The sequence below is a fragment of the Colobus angolensis genome, unplaced genomic scaffold (assembly GCF_000951035.1).
Source record: "Colobus angolensis palliatus isolate OR3802 unplaced genomic scaffold, Cang.pa_1.0 Scaffold158, whole genome shotgun sequence".
NCBI classification, from domain to species: Eukaryota; Metazoa; Chordata; class Mammalia; order Primates; family Cercopithecidae; genus Colobus; species Colobus angolensis.
Window position 1 is genome coordinate 5460534 of NW_012114688.1, and position 21991 is coordinate 5482524.

A 21991-nucleotide genomic window follows, 5' to 3' on the forward strand; every position below is an offset into this window, starting at 1 on the left:
ACAGTTTCACTCGAACCTCACCTCTGTGATGCCCACCCTCACTTTCATAAGAAGACTTGGGCTTTTCCTCTCTATGCTCATGGTGTTTCTGAGCACTTCTGAGACTTATAGTTATAAATCACTATAATTGTCTGTTTCCTTACTGTTTTCCCTTTGAGACTGTAGTTGTTGATTGTAGGTTCTGTATCTTATCTCCATAGCTTTAGAATATGTCTGTTTATTATTTACAAGCTCACATATTGTAAATAATAAATAAATAAATGTTTTATTCCTTCATTCAACAAGTACTGTTTACCAAAATATTCATCCATGGGTTTGGTTGGTTTAACTTCTAGTAGCTGAGTTCCCCCGGAGGTGGGCACAAAGTAATGTACAAATAGAACATAGAAATCCAAACAGATGTCATTAGGGAAGCTTGTATGCAGGTAGAAAGATCACAGCCACTAAGATTGTGCTCTTGATAATAATGCCTCATCTCCAGAGAGGCAGGACAGTCTGAGTCAAAGGAAACTCTTCCTAGGAAGGGTCCAGAAAATCATGAAGACTTCTAGAACAAGAATGAAAATGGAAGTCAAAATAAAAATGGAAGTCCTATTCTACAAAATGGAACATTAGTGGAAACTCATGCATGTGTTTCAATCATCATCAGAAGAATGAACTTCAAAAGTTCATAAATCTTGAATTATAACTGCTCTGTAACCATACAGGAAAGATAAAATACCATGTCATAGTGGGAGGTTGTTGGAGCCACAGGAAGTGGCTCAGTAGATTGGGTGGTAGATAAGACTGAATGTAAGAAGTCTGTAAGAAGCTGGGCATATTAGGCCATTCATGCTTCCCAGAAGCCAGTTCCCCATAAGCCAAGCAGATGCCAGTGCCATGTTTTAAAGCCTGCTAAACCATGAACCAATTAAATCTCCTTTTCGTTTTTTTTTTTTTTAATAAATGAGCCAGTCTCACAGATTAAAGCCTGAAGTACATTCCAGTGCCATGCTTGTACATTCTTTACTCATAATGGAAGGTAAAACAGAAGGCACTTCATAGGGTGAAAGCAAGAGCAAGATAGAGCATATGAGTGTCGGGGCAGGGGTGGTGTCACACTTTACAACAGCAAAATTTTGCCAGATCTCACTCACTATCATGAGAACTGCACCAAGCCCTGGGGATCTGCCTGCATGCATGACCCAAACACCTCCCATCAGGCCCCATCTCCAACATTGGGGATTACAATTCAACGTGAGATTTGGGCATGGACAAATACTCAAACTATATCATTCCACTCCTCCACCCCTCAAATCTCACATCCTTCTCATGCTGTGAAATACAATCATGCTTTCTCTATAGTACCCCCAAATCTTAACTTGCCCTGGCATTAATTCAAAAGTTCCAAATCTAAAGTCTAAGTCCAAAGTTTCATCTGGAGATAAGTTCCTTCCACCTATAAGCCTATAAAGTCAAAACTATTTATTTATTTCCAAGATACAATGTGAGTACAAGCATTGGGTAAACAGTCCCATTCCAAAAGGGGAAAATTGGCCAAAAGAAAAAGGCTACAGGCTCTTCTACGCAAGTTTGAAAACCAGCAGGGCAATCAATAAACCTTATAGCTCCAAAATAGTCTCCTTTGACTCCATACCCCACATTCTGGACACAGTGGTGCAAGGTGTGGGCTCCCAAGGCCTTTGGCAGCTCTAGTCTGTAGCTTTGCAGGGTTTGGTCCCTGTGGCTGCTCTCATGGGTTGGAGTTGCATGTCTGTGGCTCTTCTACACTGAGGGTGCAAACTGCCAGTGGTTCCACCATTCTTCGGTCTGGAGGATGGTGGCCCTCTTCCCACAGTTGCACTAGGCAGTGTCCTAGTGGGGATTCTGTGTAGGGACTCCAATGCCACATTTCTTCTCTGCACTACCCTAATAGAGGTTCTCTGTGAGGGCTTGCCCTGATAAGCAGCTTGGACACTCAGGTTCTTCCATATGTTCCCTGAAATCTAGGTGGAAGGTACCAAGCCTCCACCACGCTTGCACTCTATATACCTGAAGGCTTAACACCATGCGGAAGCCATCAATACTTATGGCTTGCACCCTCTGGAGCTGCTTTCTGAGCTACTCCTGGGCCCCTTGGAGCTATGGCTAGTGCTGGAGCAGCCAGGATGCAAAGAGCATTATCCTGAGGTTGTGCAGGGCAGCAGAGCCCTGGGCCTGGCCCACGAAATCATTCTTCCTTCCTAGGTATTTGATCCTGTGATGGGCTGTCTCAAAAGTCTCTGAAATGCTTTTAAAATTGTTTTCCTATTGTCTTGGCTATTAGCACTTGGCTCCCTTTTATTTATGCAAATTTCTCTAGCAAGTGGTTTCTCTGCAGCCTACTTGGATTTCTCTCCAGAAAAATGCTTTTTCTTTCCCTGCCACATGGCCAGGCTAAGAAACTTTCTAAACATTTATGCTCTGCTTTCCTTTTAAATATAAATTCAATTTTAAGTCATTTCTTTGCTCTGGTATCTGAACGTAGGCTGTTAGAAGCACTCAGACCACATCTTGAACACTTTGCTGCTTAGAAATGTCTTCCTTCCTTCAATCTAGATACCTTAGGTTGTCACTCTCAAGTCCAAACTTCTACAGATTCCTAAGGCATGGATACAATACAGCCAAATTCTTTGCTAAGGAATAAAAGGGTGACCTTTGCTCCGGTTCCCAATAATTCTTCATTTCAGTCTGAAACCTTCTCAGCCTGGATTTTATTGTCCATATCACTATTGGCATTTTGGTCACAACCATTTAATGGGTTTCTGAAAATTTGCAAAGTTTACCTCATCTTCCTGTCTTCTGAGATGTCCAAACTCTTCTAACATCTTCCTGTCACCTAGTTCCAAGGCTGCTGCCACATTTTTGGGTATCTATCTTTATAGCAATGCCTCACTTCTAAATATCAATTTTCTGTATTAGGCCATTGTTGCATTACTCTAAAGAAATACCTGAGACTGGGTAATTTATTTTTAAAAAAGGTTTAGTTGGTCCACGGTTCTGCAGGTCATACAAGCATGGTTCTGGTATCTGTTTGGGTTCTGGGGAGACATTAGGGAGGTTTTACTTATGGTGGAAGATGAAGTGGGAGGAGGCACTTTGCATAACGAAAGTAGGAGCAAAAGAGACAGTAGGGGGTGGATAGGTGCCCCACTTTACAACAACCAGATCTCATGAGAACTTGCTCACCGTCATGAGGACAGCACCAAGCCATGATGGATCTGTCTGGATGAACCAAACACCTCCCACCGGGCCCCATCTCCAACATTGGAGATTGCAATTCAACATGAGATTTGGGCAGGGACAAATATCCAAACTATATAACTGGAGAAGCCTCTGTCAGAGTTTTGAGATAGGGCTGACAGCAGAGACTATGTCCGTGTCGGTATCCCTGGCATTGAGTTCATAACAAATGCTCAAGACATGCTTGTTGAATGGTTAAGTCATGATTTTTTTGCCATGGGCACCTTGGTGAGAGAACTGAAACCAATGATTAGTCCCAAATCATTTGAGAAAGGTAGAGGAAAGCAAGAATGAGGAGAGCCTGAAACCACACTAAGAATTTTAATGTGAATGCAAACCTGATTACCTAATGAGCTAGAGGCATATATTAGATGCAAAAATATCAACCTTCTTCTATCCTGAGCTGAACTTGCAAATTTTTTTAATCTTAGGACTTTTATAACCTGAAATGGGTACAACTATTAAATCCATATCTAGGTATATTCAATTTTCAAGGTGCTATTTTAGCTTACCAAAAGTTAACGTATGCCCTCCCCTCCCACATTCCATTTGAGAAGTACATCTGTCAGGTTAAGATACTTTCATCAAGGTCACTAGACTGCTTGTCAAAAGCCTTTTAAAGTCAGTCACTCCAAGAATTATAAATAGCTTTGGCCTCAAACATGATTGTGTTGAGGGAAAGGAGGGAAAAAAAGGAAAAGAAAGGTGACAGTTTGACAGTTGCCTTTTTTTTTTTTTTTTTTTTTTTGAGACGGAGTCTCACTCTGTTGCCCAGGCTGGAGTGCAGTGGCCGGATCTCAGCTCACTGCAAGCTCGGTCTCCCGGGTTTACTCCATTCTCCTGCCTCAGCCTCCCGAGTAGCTGGGACTACAGGTGCCCGACACCTCGCCCGGCTAGTTTTTTTGTATTTTTTAGTAGAGACGGGGTTTCACTGTGTTAGCCAGGATGTCTCGATCTCCTGACCTCGTGATCCGCCCGTCTTGGCCTCCCAAAGTTCTGGGATTACAGGCTTGAGCCACCGCGCCCGGCCGACAATTGACTTTTTAAAAGCCATTGCCATATTACAGGTTTGAATTGCTTTTTAAATTTTTCTTTCCCGTAAGTTTGAGGTTTATTGGACACGTTGATCTGAATGGGCATGGCCCCATGTTGAGGAAGTTGTGGGAGATGGTTGGTGTTTTTCTTGGTTGTATGTTCATATTGTTCTTCCTGTAATGGTTAGGGGTATTTCTCTTGAAGAACTATTAATAGTCTCTATTTTTAAATCTTGTAAACAGTTGTACATAAATGATGGTGTTTCCCTCTGTAATAATTACGTATAAGCTTTGTGTTAAAATTTCACTTGACTTCTTAGTAGAGTGAGACATTTTTTAAACCGAATAAAAATAACAACCAACACTGAACACTGACTAAGTTCCAGGTACTGGACTAAGCACTGAGCATACACCTATTGCTTGCTGCTTATAATAACAAATGAATAAAATTCTACCTTTGGTCTCCATTTACAGATGACAGAAGTAAGACTTGGAGAAATTAAGTAAGATGACCAAAAGTTAACTCAGACCTCATTGTATTTGATGCCAAAGTTTGTGCAGCATATGTGGCATCTAGATCACAAACTCAAGTATATATGAAATAGCTCATTTTTAATAAAATTAACTAAAATGGATCTCATAGTCTATTTTGCTAAAGTCGTGGAGATTTCAACTGAAGTCACTACTGGAACTTGCCACACCATAGAGTTGTGCTGAATTCATAAAGTTAGTTATAGAAAGTGCCACATCATCTGAGATGTAGTCATTGGTCCTTGGTCCACCAGGTACCATTGAGAATCTGTTCCAGACTGTGTGATCCTTTCCACTACCACATACCACCTCCCTGGGGTGGTATTCTGCTACTGAGAAATGCCTGGGCCCTTGACTTTGCCCCTCTTTTTGGTTCAGGAGACATAGCTCCCTCTTCCCAAGCTTCTGAAAGTATTCTCTCTGTCCTGCATCCTCAGGATAATAGTAGCATAGCTTCTTCAAGAAGTTCTCATATGACAACAACAACAAAAATCTCTTTTAAGTATCGTTTGGTTTTCCACTCTAAAAATCCTAGAGGCCGAGCAGTTCTAAAATTCCAGTTGTGAGATAGGAAAATAAAGGAAGAATTAATAAGCTAATATTCCACAAATTATTCTGCTATGTGCCTTCTTTCTTTAGGTTTACCAGATAGTTTGGTCTGAATGGGGAGGGTCCATTGACGGAGCATAATGAGCTTTGATTATTATGTCTTTTCCTTGCAAATCTATTTTCTAGTACCCACTGCCAGAAATGGTTATTTCTTATAAACCATGGTTTATTTTTATTTCATGGACATGGTGAGTCATATAACAGACTACATTTCCCTTTCTGTAGGTTTTTTGGAGATATTTTGGTCAGATATGTGTCTGTGTACTCTGATATTCTTACAACCTACTTTCTAGACTAAATTGTATAAAGAGAGATTTGTATTATTTTACTTTAATTTTCATAGTTTTTTTGGGAACAGGTGGTGTTCGGTTACATGCATAAGTTCTTTTGTGGTGATTTGTGAGGTTTTGATTTGGTGCTTTTTTTTTTTTTTTTGAGATAGAGTCTCTCCCTGTCATCCAGGCTGGAGGGCAATGGCACTATCTTGGCTCACTGCAACCTCCGCCTCCTGAGTTCAAGAGATTCTCTTGCCTCAGCCTCCTGAGTAGCTGGGATTACAGGCACGTGCCACCACACACGGCTAATTTTTTGTATCTTTAGTAGAGACAGGGTTTCACCATATTGGCCAGGCTGGGGTTTTGGTGCTTTTAAAATACAACCTATTATTATATATGTCAGGACCTGGGAGGGGAGATACCTAATGAAAGTGGTCTCTTGTTTGGTCTCTTCTTAAAATTTTAACTTTTCTCTTTTGAAAACATCTAGTTTCCAGATTTTTATGTTTCCTAAAGAAATATGGCATTACTACTAATAATAGTACTTGTTTTCGACCTGATGTTACAAATACGAAAACAAAACAAAACAAAACAAAAAAACACACAAAAAACCGTTGTGTCTCTTCAATTTGTTTTTCTTCGATGGAATTTGGGGAAGAAGGTTGCAGGTCAGACCGAGGAAGTGGAGCTGGGGCCAAACTGTAGCAAGCAGAGCTCAGTGCGGATCTGCATGTACTCACACTTCCTCAGCCCCTAGGCAGCACGGCAGACCTGAGCTTCCCCACCCTTCAGGACTGGAGAGAATTGAATTTATTTCTATTTAAGTTCCAGTAGGTTGCCATGCTCTCTGTGGGCACTCAATAAATATTGACTCAATTGCGTGTTGCCATGGGTTATCTTCCTTTCTCTCTTTTCCCTCCCTAGCTCCTCTGGCTGGTTCTTTGGGTTTTTAAAAATTATTTATATTTTTTCAGTGTTTCATTTGTTTTTATGTCATTGGTTTTCAGTGTTGGGCCTCTCTGTGTTCTAAATATTACTTCTTTGTGTTTGTTTTCTCTGTCTGGGTCTTGCCTCACAACTTGTCTCTGAATCTGTCCTTCTTTTTTTCTTTCTTTGAGACTCTCTTTGTTTCTATATTCCTCCTTTCTATCTCTTTATGTCTCCCCCCTGTCTCTGTCTCTCTCCCCCTCTCTGACACTTCCCCATACCCCTTTCTATACTTCTGCTTGTTCCCTTCCAGAGCTGTCATCAAATCACTGCATTTTTCCAGGAGAAATTGAACACACTAAAAGATTTGTATAAGTGCTCAGAATAATTCATTTTATGTTTTTCTTTTTCTTTGAAACAGCAGTTTCAGTCTGCAAATATAGGAACTTGGGAAAAGTGGATCAGTATCTCTGCTGACCATAATACATTTTAAATCATACAGAGTGATTGAATCAGCTCTCCTTTGGGTTTTCTATTTGCCTTCTGCCCAGACAGGATTGCATTCCTCTGCACATTCTGACACAAATGCAGTGACATTTCACCAGGCAACTATTAGCCTAGAGGGAATATTCAGCTTCTCCCTTTCCCTAGTGTTTTAAACCTCATTCCAATAATTTGGCCTAAGATGTTGGCACAGAAATACTGCTTGCAAAAAGTCCTTGGAGACTGATGCTGACTTTCTGCCTTCTATGTCTCAATTTTAAGGACTGAAATGAGACATCGGTTTGCAATTGTTTTCCTTCAGCCACTTTCTGGTTAAGATCTGAAGGGTGTGATCAATATCCCTGGGGTTTGATAGATTACTCTCCTGCTGTTGACATTCAAATTCTCTAAACATCCTTTGTGCCTAGAAAGGTAACAAACTAATCAGTACTTAGGAAAGTGTATGGATGACTGAACTTTTAAAGTGGCATGGGTAGACTGTAAAAAAGGCCTGTGTCCTTGTTTTAGGAGAAGAATACAATTTCTTTTTTCTTCTTCTTTTTATTTTTTAATTTTATTTTAGGTTTAGAGGTACATATGCAGGTTTGTTATACGGGTAAATTGCACATCACAGAGGTTTGGTGTACAGTTTATTTCTTCATCCAGATAGTCAGCAGAGTACCTGATAGGGAATTTTTTAAATCTCTCCTTCCTCCCACCCTCCAACCTCAAGTAGGACACAGTGCCTGTCGTTCTTTTCTTTATGGTCATGTGTACTCAATGTTTAGCTCTCACTTATAAGTTAGAATGTGGCATTCGGGTTTCTTTTTCTGCATTAATTTGCTTAGGATTATGGCCTCCAGCTTTATCCATATTGCTGTAAAGGACATGATCTAGTTCTTTTTATGGCTATGTAGTATTCCATGTTGTATATCCATCCATGGGCATTTAGGTCGATTCCATGTCTTTGCTACTGTATATAGTGCTACAAGAGATATAAGCACCCATGAGTCTTTATGGTAGAATGATTTATATTCCTTTGGACACATACGCAGTAATGGGATTGTTGGGTTGAATGATAATTCTGTTTTAAGTTCTTTGGGGAATCATTGCAGTGCTTTCCACAATGGCTGAACTAATTTACATTCCCACCAGGAGTGTATCAACTTTTTCTCTACAACCTTGCCAGCATCTGTTGTTTTTTGACATTTTAATAATAGCCATTCTGACTGTTATACATGGTATTTCACTGTGGTTTTGATTTGCATTTCTCTGCTACTTAGTGATGTTGAGCATTTTATAATATGCTTGTTGGCCATGTGTATGTCTTCTTTTGAAAAGAGTCTGCTCATGTCCTTTGCCTGCTTTTTAATGGGGTTGTTTGTTTTTTGCTTATTAATGTGTTTAAGTTCCCTATAGATTCTAGATATTAGACCTTTGTTAGATGTGTAGTTTGCAAACATTTTCTTCTATTTTCTATGTTGTCTGTTTAGTCAATTGATAGTTTCTTTTGCTGTGAGAAGCTATCAATTGAGTAAACAGATAAACTAGAGAATGGGAGAAAATATTTGCCCAGTTTTGTTTTTGCTGCAATTGTTTTTGGTGTCTTCATAAACTGTTTGCCAGACCCTATGTCCAGAATGGTGTTTCCTAGGTTATCTTCCAGGGTTTTCATGTTGTGGGTTTTATATTTAAGCCTTTAATCCATCTTGAGTTGATTTTTGTGTATGATATAAAGATGGGGTCCACCTTCAATCATCTGCATATGGCTAGCAGGTTATCCCAGCACCATTTATTGAATAGGGAGTCCTTTCCCTATTATTTGTTTTTGTCAACTTTGTCAAAAGCAAGATGCCTGTAGGTCTGTGGCTTTAATTCCAGGCTTTCTATTCTGTTCCATTGGTCTATGTGTCTGTTTTTTTATCAGCACCCTGCCCTTTTGGTTACTGGAACCTTGTAGCATAGTTTAAAGTCAGTTAATGTGATGCCTCCAGCTTTGTACTTTTTGCTTAGGATGGCCTTGGCCATTCAAGCTCTTTTTTGGTTCCGTATGAATTTTGAAACAATTTTTTCCAATACTGTGAATAATTTCATTGGTAGTTTGATAGAAATTGCACTGAATCTGTAAGGTGCTTTGGGAAGTGTGGTCATTTTAACAATATTGAAAACAAAACAAAAAAACAAAACAATATGTTTTTCCATTTGTTTGTGTCTTCTCTGATTTCTTTGAGCAGTATTTTGTAATTCTCATTATGGAGATCTTTCACTCCCTGGGTAGCTGTGTTCCTAGATATATTATTCTTTTTGTGGTGGTGTGAATGGGATTGCATTCTTGATTTGGCTCTCAGCTAGGATGTTGTTGGTGTACAGAAATGCTACTGGTTTCTGTACATTGATTTTGTATCTTGAAACTTTGCTGAAGTTGTTTATCAGATTTAAGAGCTCTTGGGCAGAGACTATGGGTTTTTTAGGTATAGAATCATATCATCTACAAACAGATATAGTTTGACTTCTTCTCTTCCTATTTGGATGCCTTATGTTTCTTTATCTTGACTGATTGCTCTGTCTAGGACTTCCAGTGCTATCTTAAATAGGGGTGGTGAGAGTAGATATCTTTGTCTTGTTCCAGTTCTTAAGGGAAATGTTTCCAGCTTTTGCCCATTGAATATGGTGTTGGCTATGCGTTTGTCATAGATGGTTCTTATTATTTTGAAATATGTTCCTCCAATGCCAAGTTTGTTGAGGGTTTTTAGCATGAAGGGATGCTGACTTTTATGGAGAGCTTTTTCGTACCTATTAAGATGATCATGTTGTTTTTGGTTTTAGCTCTTTTTATGTGATAAATCACTTTTTAAAATTTGTGTATGTTTAACTAACCTTGCATCCCAGGGATAAAGTCTACTACATCATGGTGGATTAAGCTTTGTTGTGCTGCTGGATTTGGTTTGCTAGTATTTCATTGAAGATGTTTGTATCTATGTTCATCAAGGACACTGGCCTGAAGTTTTCTTTTTTTGTTGTGTGTCTGCCAGGTTTTGGTATTAGGATCATGTTGGCCTCGTAGGGTGAGTTAGGGAGGAGTCCCTCCCCTCAGTTTTTTGGAATAGTTCTATAGAATTGGTACTAGTTCTTCATTACAAACCTATGGAACTCATAGGTTTGGTAAGTCTGGTAGTATTTGGCTGTGAATCCATCTGGTTCTGGGCTTCTTCCTGTTGGTAGGCTTTTTATTACTGATTCAATTTCCAAACATGTTATTGGTCTGTTCAGGGATTCAGTTTCTTCCTGGTTCAATCTTGGAAGGTTATATGTTTCCAGGAATTCGTACATTTCTTCTAGATTTTCTCATTTGTATGCATAGAGGTGTTCCTAGTAATCTTTGAGGTGTTTTTGTGTTTCCATGGGATCGGTGGTAAAGTACCCCTGGTCATTTCTGATTATGTTTATTTGAATCTTCTTTCCTTTTTTCTTTATTAGTCTAGCTCATGGTCTATCTTAATGATTTTTTCAAAAGACCAACTCCTGGAGTCATTGATCTTTTGTGTATTTTATTTTGCATCTCAATTTCCTTTTATTTTGCTCTAATTTTGGTTATTTCTTGCCCTTTGCTGGATTTGGGATTGGTTTGCTCTTGTTTCTCTAATTGTGACGGTAGTTATTAATTTGAGATCTTTGTAACATTTTTATATGAGTGTTTAATGCCATAAACTTCCCCCTTAATACTTCCTTAGTTATGTATTTTGTTTCTTTGTTCTTATTACTTTCAAACAATTTCTTCATCTCTACTTTCCTTTCATTATTTACACAAAAGTCATTCAGAAGCAGGTTTAATTTCCATACAATTGTATTGTTTTGAGTGATTTTCTTAGTATTGATTTCTATTTTTATTGTCCATGAGTGTGGTTGGTATGATTTCTGTTTGTTTTTTAGTTTGTTGAGAATTGCTTTATGTCCTACTGAGTGGTTGATTTTAGAGTATGTGCTATGTGCAGATAGGAAGAATGTATATTCTGTTTTGGGGTAGAGTGTTCTGTAGATGTCTGTTCAGTCCATTTGGTCAAATGTTGCGTCCACATCTTGAATATCTTGGTTAGTATTTTTGCCTCAATGATATAGTTAATATAGTCATGGGGTGTTAAAATTTCCTAGTATTGTTGTGTGGTTATCTAAAGCTCTTCATAGGTCTGTAAGTACTTGCTTTATGAATTTGGGTGCACCTGTGTTGGGTGGATATATATGTAGGATCGTAAGATCTTCTTGTTAGATTGAACACTTTATAATTATGTAATGCCCTTCTGTCCTTCTTTTTTTGTTTTGTTTTGTTTTGAGACAGACTCTGTCACCTAGGCTGGAGTGCAGTGGCATGATCTCAGCTCACTGCAACCTCTGCCTCCCAGGTTCAAGCTATTCTTATGCCTCAGTTTCCTAAGTAGCTGGGATTACAAGTGTAAGCCACAGCACCTGGCTAAATTTTGTATTTTTAGTACAGATGGAGTTTTACCATGTTGGCTAGGCTGGTGTCGAACTCCCAAACTCTAATGATCCTCCCACCTTGGCCTCCTAAAGTGCTGGGATTATAGGGGTGAGACACCATGTCTAGCCTCCCTCTTTGTTTTTTGATCATTATTGGTTTAATGTCTCTTTTGTCTGAAATTAAAATAGTTATCCCTGCTATTTTCTGTTTTCCATTTGCTTGGTAAATTATTCTCTGTTCCTGTACTTTGAATCTATGGGTGTCATTGTCTGTGAGATGGATCTCTTGATGACAGCATACAGTTGGGTTTTGCTTTCTTATTTAACTTGCCACTCGGTGCCTTTTAATTGAGGTATTTATTCTGTTTGCATTTAAGGTTAATATTGATATGTGTGGCCAGGCGCAGTAGCTCACATTTGCAATCCCAGCACTTTGGGAGGCCGAATGGGCAGATCATGAGGTCAAGAAATCAAGACCATCCTGGCCAACATGGAGGAACCTTGTCTCTACTAAAAATACAAAAATTAGCTGGGTGTGGTGGTGCACACCTGTAGTCCTAGCTACTTGTGAGGCTAAGGTAAGAGAATACTTGAACCTGGGAGGCAGAAGTTGAAGTGAGCCAAGATTGCACTACTGCACTCTAGCCTGGCGACAGTGAGACTCCCTCTCAAAAAAAAAAAAAAAAAAAAAAAAATTGATATGTGTAGGTTTCATCCTGTAATCATATTGTTAGCTGGTTATTATGCAGACTTGATTGTGCGGTTGCTTTATAGTGTCAATGGCCTATATACTCAAGTGCGCTTTTGTGATGGCTGGTAACAGTCTTTCCTTTCCATATTCAGTACTCCCTTAGTGACAGTGCAAGGCAGTAACAAATTCCCTTAGCATTTGCTTGTCTGAAAATGATATTATTTCTCCTTTGCTTTTGAAACTTAGTTTGGCTAGATATGAAATTCTTGGTTGGAATTTCTTTTTTTTTTTTTTTAAGAATGCTGAGGTTGGGAGAGGTAGCTCACGCCTGTAACCCTAGCACTTTGGGAGGCCAAGGTGGGTGAATCACCTGAGGTCAAGAGTTCGAGACCAGCCTGGCCAACATGGTAAAACCCCATCTCTACTAAAAATAAAAAAATTAGCCAGGCATGCTGCTGGGCACCTGTAATCCCAGCTATTCAGGAGGCTGAGGCAGGAGAATCTTTTGAACCCAGGAGGTGGAGGTTGCAGAGAGCTGAGATCGCGCCACTTCACTCCAGCCTGAGTGAAAGAGCAAGACTCTGTCAAAAAAAAATTTCTGAATATAGACCCCCAAGTAGAGTTTCTGCTGAAAGTTCCACTGTTAGCTTGATGGGATTCCCTTTGTAGGTGACCTGCCCCTTCTCTCTAGCTGCCTTTAACATTTTTTCCTTCATTTCAACGTTGGAGAATCTGATGACTATGTGTCTTGGGGATGGTTGTCTTGTACAGTGTCTTGCAGGGGTTCTCTGCATTTACTGGATTTAAATGTTGGCCTCTCTAGTGAGACTGGGAAAAATTTTATGGATGATAACCTCAAATATGTTTTCCAAGTTGCTTGCTTTCTCTCCCTTTCCTTGGGATGCCAATGAATTACAGATTTAATCTCTTGGTGTCTTTACATAATCCCATATTTCGAAGAGATTTTATCCATTCTTTATGGTTTTTGCTTTATTTTTGTCTGATGGAGTTATTTCAGAGAAGCAATCTCTCAAGCTCTGAGATTCTTTTCTCAGCTTGGTTGATTCTGCTGTTAATACTTGTTGTATTATGAAATTCTTTTTTTTTTTTTTTTTTTTTGAGACGGAGTCTCGCTCTGTCGCCCAGGCTGGAGTGCAGTGGCCGGATCTCAGCTCACTGCACACTCCGCCTCCCGGGTTCCCACCATTCTCCTGCCTCAGCCTCCCGAGTAGCTGGGACTACAGGCGCCCGCCGCCTCGCCCGGCTAGTTTTTTGTATTTTTTTAGTAGAGACGGGGTTTCACCGTGTTAGCCAGGATGGTCTTGATCTCCTGACCTCGTGATCCACCCGCCTCGGCCTCCCAAAGTGCTGGGATTACAGGCTTGAGCCACCGCGCCCGGCCTGTATTATGAAATTCTTAAAGTGAGTTTTTCAACTCTTATTAGTTCAGTTTGGTTCTTTCTTAAAATGGCCATTTTATATTTCATCTCCTGTATTTTTTTTAATTTTCTTCAGATTTCATGGATTAGGATACAATTTTATTCTGAATATCAATGATCTTCATTTCTATCCATACCCTGAATGCTGGTTCTGACATTTCGGTCATTGCAGCCTGGTTAACCACCTTTGCTGGGGAACTAGTGTGGTCATTTGGAAGTAAGAAGACATTTTTGCCTTTTGTTGTTGTTGTTGTTGTTGTCAGGGTTCCTGCGCTGTTTTTTTCTCATTGATGTGGGCTGATGTTTCTTCAGTCTTTAAAGTTGCAGTCCTTTGGATGGGTTTTTTGCTTTTACCTTTTTTGGTGCCCTTGAGGGTTTGACTGTGGTTCTTGGTGAGATTAGACAACTGGCTTCAATTATAGTCTGCTCCTAGGTCTTAGAAGAGACCCCTCCAATTACTGTCTCCATGACTGTGTTTCTTTCGTTGGGTGTTCTGGTCCACAGGACTTCCTCAGGCAGAGGATGCAGTTAACAGACAAGCCATTTCCTTGCTGGGTTGGCCCTAATATGTTGTTTGAGTGCTTCTTAGGGAAACACAAGGTTGCATCTGTCTACAGAGTTTAGGCAAAAGCAGAACCACTGAGCTGGAAGCTCTAGCAGGTGTGGCCCATCTTGCTATGAGAGGCAGGGGTAGGTGGGGTTGCCCACCCTGCCATCTGGGTGTTTCCAGGGCAACAGGAAGCTGCACCCTCAACAAATTTAGACTGAAGTGGAACCTCTGAATTGGAAACTCTGGCAAACATTATCCACTTGGCTTCCAGTGGTAGGGGTTCATAGGGTAACCTATCTTGCCATCTCAGTGTTTCTCAGGACAATGGAAGGCTTTGCCTACTAGCTGAGTTCAGGCAGAAGAGGGTTTTCTGGGCTTGAAGATCTAGCAGGCATTGCCCCCCTTGGCTACCACTGGCATGGGTGTGTGGTGTCACCCACCCTACTGTCTGGGTATTTCTCAGGACAACAGAATGCTGCACCCTTGGCTCAGTTTACACGGAAGTGGGACTGTTAGGCTGGAAGCTCTAGCAGGCTTTCTCCACCTGGTTCAGTGGTGGGAGAGGTGGGATTGCTTGTTCTGCTATCTGGGTGCTTCCTGGGACAGCAGGAGGCTATGGCTGCTGGCCAAGTTCAGGAAGAAGCAGCACCACTGGGCTGGAAGCTAGTACTGTCCAATGAGGTGAGGATAGATCAATCTTATTTCTCCCAGACACTGCAACTGTGGCCTCTATTGGAACTATGGTGCCAGTGCTGGTCTGCTTTGGGGCCAAAGGCTTGTAGAGGCCCTCTTGGACTCAAGAGTTGCCTCCGCAAAATGACCAGGTGGCTGTCTACCTCATTTTATTATCACAGATGGAAGTGTGGGGGGCCAGAGGGATTCTCCCATTCCCAGACTTGCACTGGTCCCTGTGGAGAGTGCGAATCTTCTAGGGGGCTCTCACTCACTCACCCTCTGCTATGTGGGAGAGGTTCTGCTGGTTTCACACTAAGCCAAGATAGGCTGATGTCCAGCTTTGCTTTTCTCTGCTATGTGTCCCCTGCTGCCTTGATGGATCCCAACATGGTTTCTCAGACGTTTCGACTGCAGGGTCAGTGTTCACTAGCCCTTTTGTTTCCTCTCTGAGAGCAGCACACCTGAGTGGCTTCTAGTCTATCATCTTGGACTCTCTAATCTCTTTTTCTTTGAGTTCTCATTATTGAGGGCCTTACATGTTCCAACCACTTTATGCAAAATATCTCAACCCTTCCAGCAACCCTAAAAGTTAACATGATGATACCCATTTTGTAGATGAGGAAACTGAAGCTAAGAGAAGTTAAGTAACTTGACAAAGGTCATACAAAATAGCACAGTTGAAATTTGTTGAACGTGAGTATTTTTATGTTCCTGAGGGTAGTTTTTATGCCTAGAAAAAACCTATTTAACATAACTTTGGTGCAAAATTAGTGTTCAATTTATTTAAACTCTTGTTCTTAAGGTTTTATGTTAGTTTATAAATCTTATTCATACATTCATAAATATAGCAAATTTTATAATTACTTTGAAGGAAGATTTCACTACTTAATTAAATTCCTTAAATATTTAAGCACGTTTATTAGTGAAATATATTTCTATTTTCTTTTTAAGTATACCGTTAGGCAACTTAAGAAACTTCCCAAGAACTTAAGTCACTTTTATGAGCCTAATAAATTAAATTTATAGATATGATGAACCTGAAGTTCTCTTAAATGTTCCAAGTAAGATTTTAATCTGAAATTACAAGCCTAAAGCAATTACTCACTCATTTTAGCTTGGAATTACAATGTTGACCTGTTATTATAAAAAGTCCAATTTTCTTAAATAATACTAGTAACTAAATTTCTAATAGGCATATATTTCTAAATAAAAACATTTTAGAGTTGTGACTTTGACATTTTCATGCTCTATAATACTAAATGTTGCCATCATTAAAAGATCAGAACATGGCCAGGCACGTTGGCTCATACCTGTAATCCTAGCACTTTGGGAGGCCAAGGTTGGTGGGTTACTTGAGGTCAGGTGTTCAAGACCAGCCTGGAAAACATGGTGAAACCTTGTCTCTACTAAAAATGCAAAAATTAGCCAGGCATTTTGGTGCATGCCTGCAATTCTAGCTACTTGGGAGGCTGAAGCAGGAGAATCACTTGAACCCAGGAGGTGAAGGTTGCGGTGAACAGAAATTGCTCCACTGCATTCCAGCCTGGGTGACAGAGCAAGACTCCATTTCAAAAAAAAAAGAAAAAACAAAAGGATTAGAACACAATTATATCATCCCCAGTAATTTTACCATCCTAAGTAATTTTGAGACACTTATGTGTAATGCTATTGTTTGGGACACCCTGATTCTTATTTATCTGTCTCAGTGCCCTCTGAATTAGACAAAATTCTGATAGCCTCCAAGATATCCACCCCCTGGTATACACGTGCTGTATAAATCATCTCCCCTGGAGTGTGATCAGAAGCTGGGAATATCATGGGTTATAACTCCCATGATTATGTTACATCATATTGCCAAAGGTATTTTCCAGATGCAATCAAGTCTGCTAGTCAATTGATTTTGAGTTAATTAAAAAGGAAACGTTCCTGGGAGGGTTTGACTTAATCTGGCAAAACCTTAAAAGAGACAAAAGAGACAAGCAGGAGCAACAGCAGCAGCAGCATCACCACTTTCCTGCTGACCTTAGAAGATGATCTCAAGCCTCAGTTGAGACCACAGCCCTGGCTGACACTCAGCCTAGTGAGACCCTGAGCTGAAGACCAAGCTAATGCATACCCAGATTCCCACAGAGAAATTGTGAGATAGTAAAGCTGTGTTGCTTTACATCACTAAATTTGTGGTGATTTGTTAGGAAGCAATAGAAAATTAATATACTCTCTAACTGGGGTGGTCTTATCATCCGTGCCCCTTAAATTCAGTGGATACATGTAGAATTCTGTCCGCTTACACAGATTAGAAACCACATACAGGCTGCTATAGAATTTTGCATCATTTTCTGGCTGAGATATTTAGGTGTCTTTCTATGTAAAGGAACTCCATCACATTTCTAGATTATCGTAAATAGGAGCATGAGGGGAATCCTCTATATTTGTTGTATGCTTCTTTTATTTGGAACACAACTCTTCTAGATATTAAAATCACATCCCATTGAATTCTGTATATTTTTGATACTTTGTCTCACTATTCCAAGATCATTTTCCTGAAAACAGAAGAGCCAAAATTTGTCTGATTCTAAAGAGTTAGACTCTTTTTACTTCTTTTAGTGACCAGGAATAAATTTTGAGTTTTGAAGTAATATTGAGATTTTTATTGCTCCACTTCATTATGAGAGCATTCTAAAACTGGGTTGGACTTCAGAGGTTCTCTGTGGTTGCTCTGAAGCAATAGTAGTCATATTCTAACATCATTACTCACTCCATCCATAAAAAATGTGTAATACTCCATCAAATGGCTTTTAAGTCCATCTGTACATCTATTCATTAAGCTTTTCTTTTAACAGTACAATGATAATTAACCCATGTGTGTACATAATACTCTAAGAAGGATACAAAGAATAAAATATACCATTTCTGTTCCATAAGACTTTATGATCTATTTGGAAACAAGATATAGATACAAAAAATTTTGCATATAAAATAATATGGGTTAAGTGATACATATATTATGTGATATGACTGATACAAAATGTAAGTGGAGATAGAGATGAGAGTAAGTTTAAAAACATCGTGGAACAAGAAGTGTTTAAGTTCATTCATTTATTCATTCAACAAGCATGAATTTAGAAACTTTAATGCATCAGGCACGGTGCTAGGCTGTGAGGGCCCAAGAATAAGGTGCAGTCACTCCCTTCATCAAGCTCACAGTCTAGCTGAGGAAACAAAAAAAAGGGAAAAGAAAAGAATAAAGATATACAATATGATAAATGCTATTACAGTGTTTACATGTACAGTGTTGTACAGTGCTGTACATGTACAGTTTACATGTTGTACAGTGTACAACATGCCATGCAAAACAAATGGAGAGGGGAATATTGCTGGCAATGAGGATGGGAGGAAGCATATGACAAAGGAGCTTTCAAAGGGGATATTCTTGCTGAACCTGATAGAAAAAATAATACTGTATTTTTGTGAACATTTCTTATGCTCCAATAATGGCCTTAAGCACTTTTATATTAACAAACCACATATGATCCTCACAACAACTTCATGTGATCAGAGATTGCTAAAGACTGCATATTTGTCTCCCCCATACCTACCCACCAAATTCATATGTTGAAATCCTAATCCCCAGCATGATGATATTTGGAGATAGAGCTTTGGGAGATAACTGGGTCATGAAGGTGGGACCCACATAATGCGATTAATGCCCTTTTAAGAAGAGACAAGAGAGAGTTTGCTTCCTTTCTCTGTTTTCTCCACCATTTGAGGATACAATGAGAAGACTGACATCTATCTGCAAACCAAAAAGAAGGACTCACCAGACACCACATCTGCTGGCACCCTGATCCTGAACTTGCCAGCCTCCAGAACTGTGAGAAACAAATTTCTGTTGTTTAAGCCACCTAGTCTGTGATATCTTGTTATAGCTTCCCAAACTGACCAAAACAGGGATACAATACCAATGGGGAGTAGTTCCTAAAGAAGAGACTGAAATCACTGGACCACAAACTCATCATCCCTCTGCCTGGGACACCATCTCCCCGATACCACAAGACTCACTTCTTCATTCATTCAGGTTTCCATCTAAACGTCATCTTATCAGAAAAGTCTTCGTTGATCAACCTGTCCAAAGCACAACCTCTCTCCACTCTCTCTTCTCTTTACTCCCCCATCACTCTCTGCATCTTTACTCTGCTTTAGTTTTTGTCATGGCAATTATTAGACATTTTCTATCTCCCCTAACTAGAATAAGGGTCTCATGAGGACAGGAATTTTTGTACTGTTCTTTATCTCCAGCGCTAAGCACAGATCCTGGCACAAACTGGATGCTCACTAAATATGGTTGAATTCATGAGTGAATGAATGAAATGGCTTGCCAAGATCATACTGTTGGTATATGGCAGAGCTGGTCCTTGGATCAAGATTTGTTTGACCCCATTGACCCAGTTCTTAAATACTTCTCCTTACTGCTTAGAAGGAAGAATAAGTTAACACTAGAGACAGATTAAGTTGCAACATAGGGGATGTGCGAAGGAGGGTCCTGAAGATGAAACTTCAGTTTCAGTTTGGGACCAATAATGAAACATCTGGAAGTCTTGGAAGAGAAGTCTATATTTTTCCTTTGGCCATGAAGAAAAACCTTACTGAGTGGGGTTAAGAGCCCCTCAAAGTACTAATGGTGAGGGCTTGAGACCAGCTGAGAGGGGAAAGGATATTTATATGGACTCTAATAACACTTCAGATCTTGTTGCATTTCCATTGAAATTCTACAGAATACTGCTATCTCAAAGGGACTAAGTGGAGAATTTAGTAAATATATTCCTTCCTGGCACTTTTCATGCATGACTTGGTATAGTCTGTAAAAGGCTTTAGCTTTAGGTTATGGTCTGTTTTGATCTCCAAGCTCTTTTGCTGATTTTCTGCATGTTGCTGGTTATGCTTATTACAGTTCTTTCTCTTCTTTCAACCCAAATGTGTGTAATTTGTCCTATTGGTAACATTTCCGCATCCCCCATTTTTGGTGGCATGAGGAAGGCTCAGGTTTCTAAATCTATAGTATTTGATATTTTTTATGGCATGGGAAATAACTGAAATTTGCTTCCTTTCAGTGCAATTCTAGGTTCCAATATGATAGATTTGTTTATTGCTGCTATCTATACTTATTTTTCAACAAAGTCTCTAAATAATTTTTCTCTGTATTTAAATTTCAAATTCTTGATATCTTCTCTGTGGTGCATTAGAGAATATAAAGCAGATTTTAAAAATCTGTTTTGCTTGTGAGCTGGCTGATTTATATTAGCTGTTATTTTCTAGCTGAGTGGTTATGCTGTTTCATAATATTCCAAAACTCATATTCAGACACAAAGTGTAGACCAGAATATAAACAAGAGCAAAAAGTGGATAAATATTTTCTTTCTTCCATTATGTTTGGATATAACATTCTAGTTAGATCTTTCTGAGTAACTCAAAATAGGTATGGGTAAAGGCAGCTTCATATGTGTTTGTTCCTGACTGGAAAGCAATGAAGCAATAACACTGTTTCTGTCTTTCATTTTGGTGTTAAAGCGTGCAAAGCTGTGGGTGTTGACTATTTGAAAGTCAGCATAAGAGTACTATGTACACTAGCAAGATTTCTCCTGGCCTTTCTCCAAGCTGAGTTTCCAGGAGCAGAGAACAGCCCCAACAAGCCCTCCTAGCAGAAGTAGCAGTTATGGTTGTGTTGCGATAGGCACCTCACAATCATGAAGGGGCATCAAAGTGATGGCCTTTTATGAATTCGGGCAGATCCAAAGACTCTGAAAAACCACCATTTAAAGGATAAATAATAGGCTTCTGGAGACAATTAAAGAGAGGGTTAGGGAAGTTCAGGACCATCAAAATGTATCTATGTAGATCCTATTTTTTTCAGCCTCCCAGGCATTTTAAAAGTTATATATACTTAAGGTATATAACATGATGTTTTGATATACATTTGCATAGTAAAATTACTACATTCAAGCAAATTAATGTATCTATCATTTCACATAGTTATCTTTGTGTGTGTATTCATTAAGAGCACCTAAAATCTGTCTTAGCAAATTTCCAGTATACGATATCATTAACCATAGTCCTCATGCTATAATTTAGATCTCTAGACTTATTTATCCTACATAATAACAACTATGTTCCCTTTAACCTACATCTCCCTGTTCTCCATCCCATCTTAGGCTTTTAAATTCATCTGAGATGTGAAAAAAAGCACAATCTATGCTAAGAAACTAGGCTTTGGTTTGTGAATTTGGGGATCTTTTTTTTTTTTTCCTGATAGAAAAGACTGTGGGGCATAGGATGTAGTTGTGCTGTTGTTTAGCCATAGATTTATGCAAATTAGAAAAAGATGGTTGTTTCTTTGGGATTCACCTTTCCTCTCCTCTGCTTGGCACCCTGCTGGTATGAATAATGTGCATAACAATTTGCAGCAGCCCTGAGATAGGGTGGGCCATAGTGCACAGCAGGAGTGCAGTAGGTTTTTTAGGAAATAAAGTGTGTAAGAACAGCTGAATGTATGTGGTGTTAAAGATTTCCCCCCTTTTCATGCCCCATTGGCTTAGATTTACCTATTATACCTAGATGTATGCTAACGAGCTCTTTAGGGACAAGCAAATTAACCCCTCAAATTTAAATCCAGTACCAGTACCTCAATCGGATTTCCACATAAGATGGTGCTCTGTTAGGAGGCCGAGGGGGGTGGATCGCAAGATCAGATCAAGACCATCCTGGCTAATACGGTGAAACCCCATCTCTACTAAAAATACAAAAAATTACCCAGTCGTGGTGGTGGGTGCCTGTAGTCCCAGCCACAAGGGAGGCTGAGGCAGGAGAATGGTGTGAACTCAGGAGGCAGAGCTTGCAGTGAGTTGAGATCGCGCCACTGCACTCCAGCCTGGGCAACAGAGCAGGGCAGAAAAACTGGAAATTCAAAAAATAAGAGCACATCTCCCCCTCCAAAGGAACGCAGCTCATCGCCAGCAACGGATCAAAGCTGGACGGAGAATGACTTTGAC

General features: G+C 39.7%; 1 protein-coding gene across 4 annotated transcripts in view; it reads right to left on the reverse strand.

Moving 5' to 3' along the window:
- The window catches only part of PTGER3 (prostaglandin E receptor 3 (subtype EP3)), a 208185-nt gene that overhangs the window by 29029 nt on the left and 157165 nt on the right, over positions 1–21991 (reverse strand). The window contains exon 4 of one of the 4 annotated variants that reach the window (XM_011936909.1): positions 1137–1213. The exons of 2 other annotated variants lie outside the window; for them this stretch is intronic. In XM_011936909.1, the coding sequence (XP_011792299.1) occupies positions 1137–1213 (77 nt within the window). The remainder of the gene's footprint in view (positions 1–1136; positions 1214–21991) is intronic. One more of the 4 variants, XM_011936911.1, reaches the window with a different exon arrangement.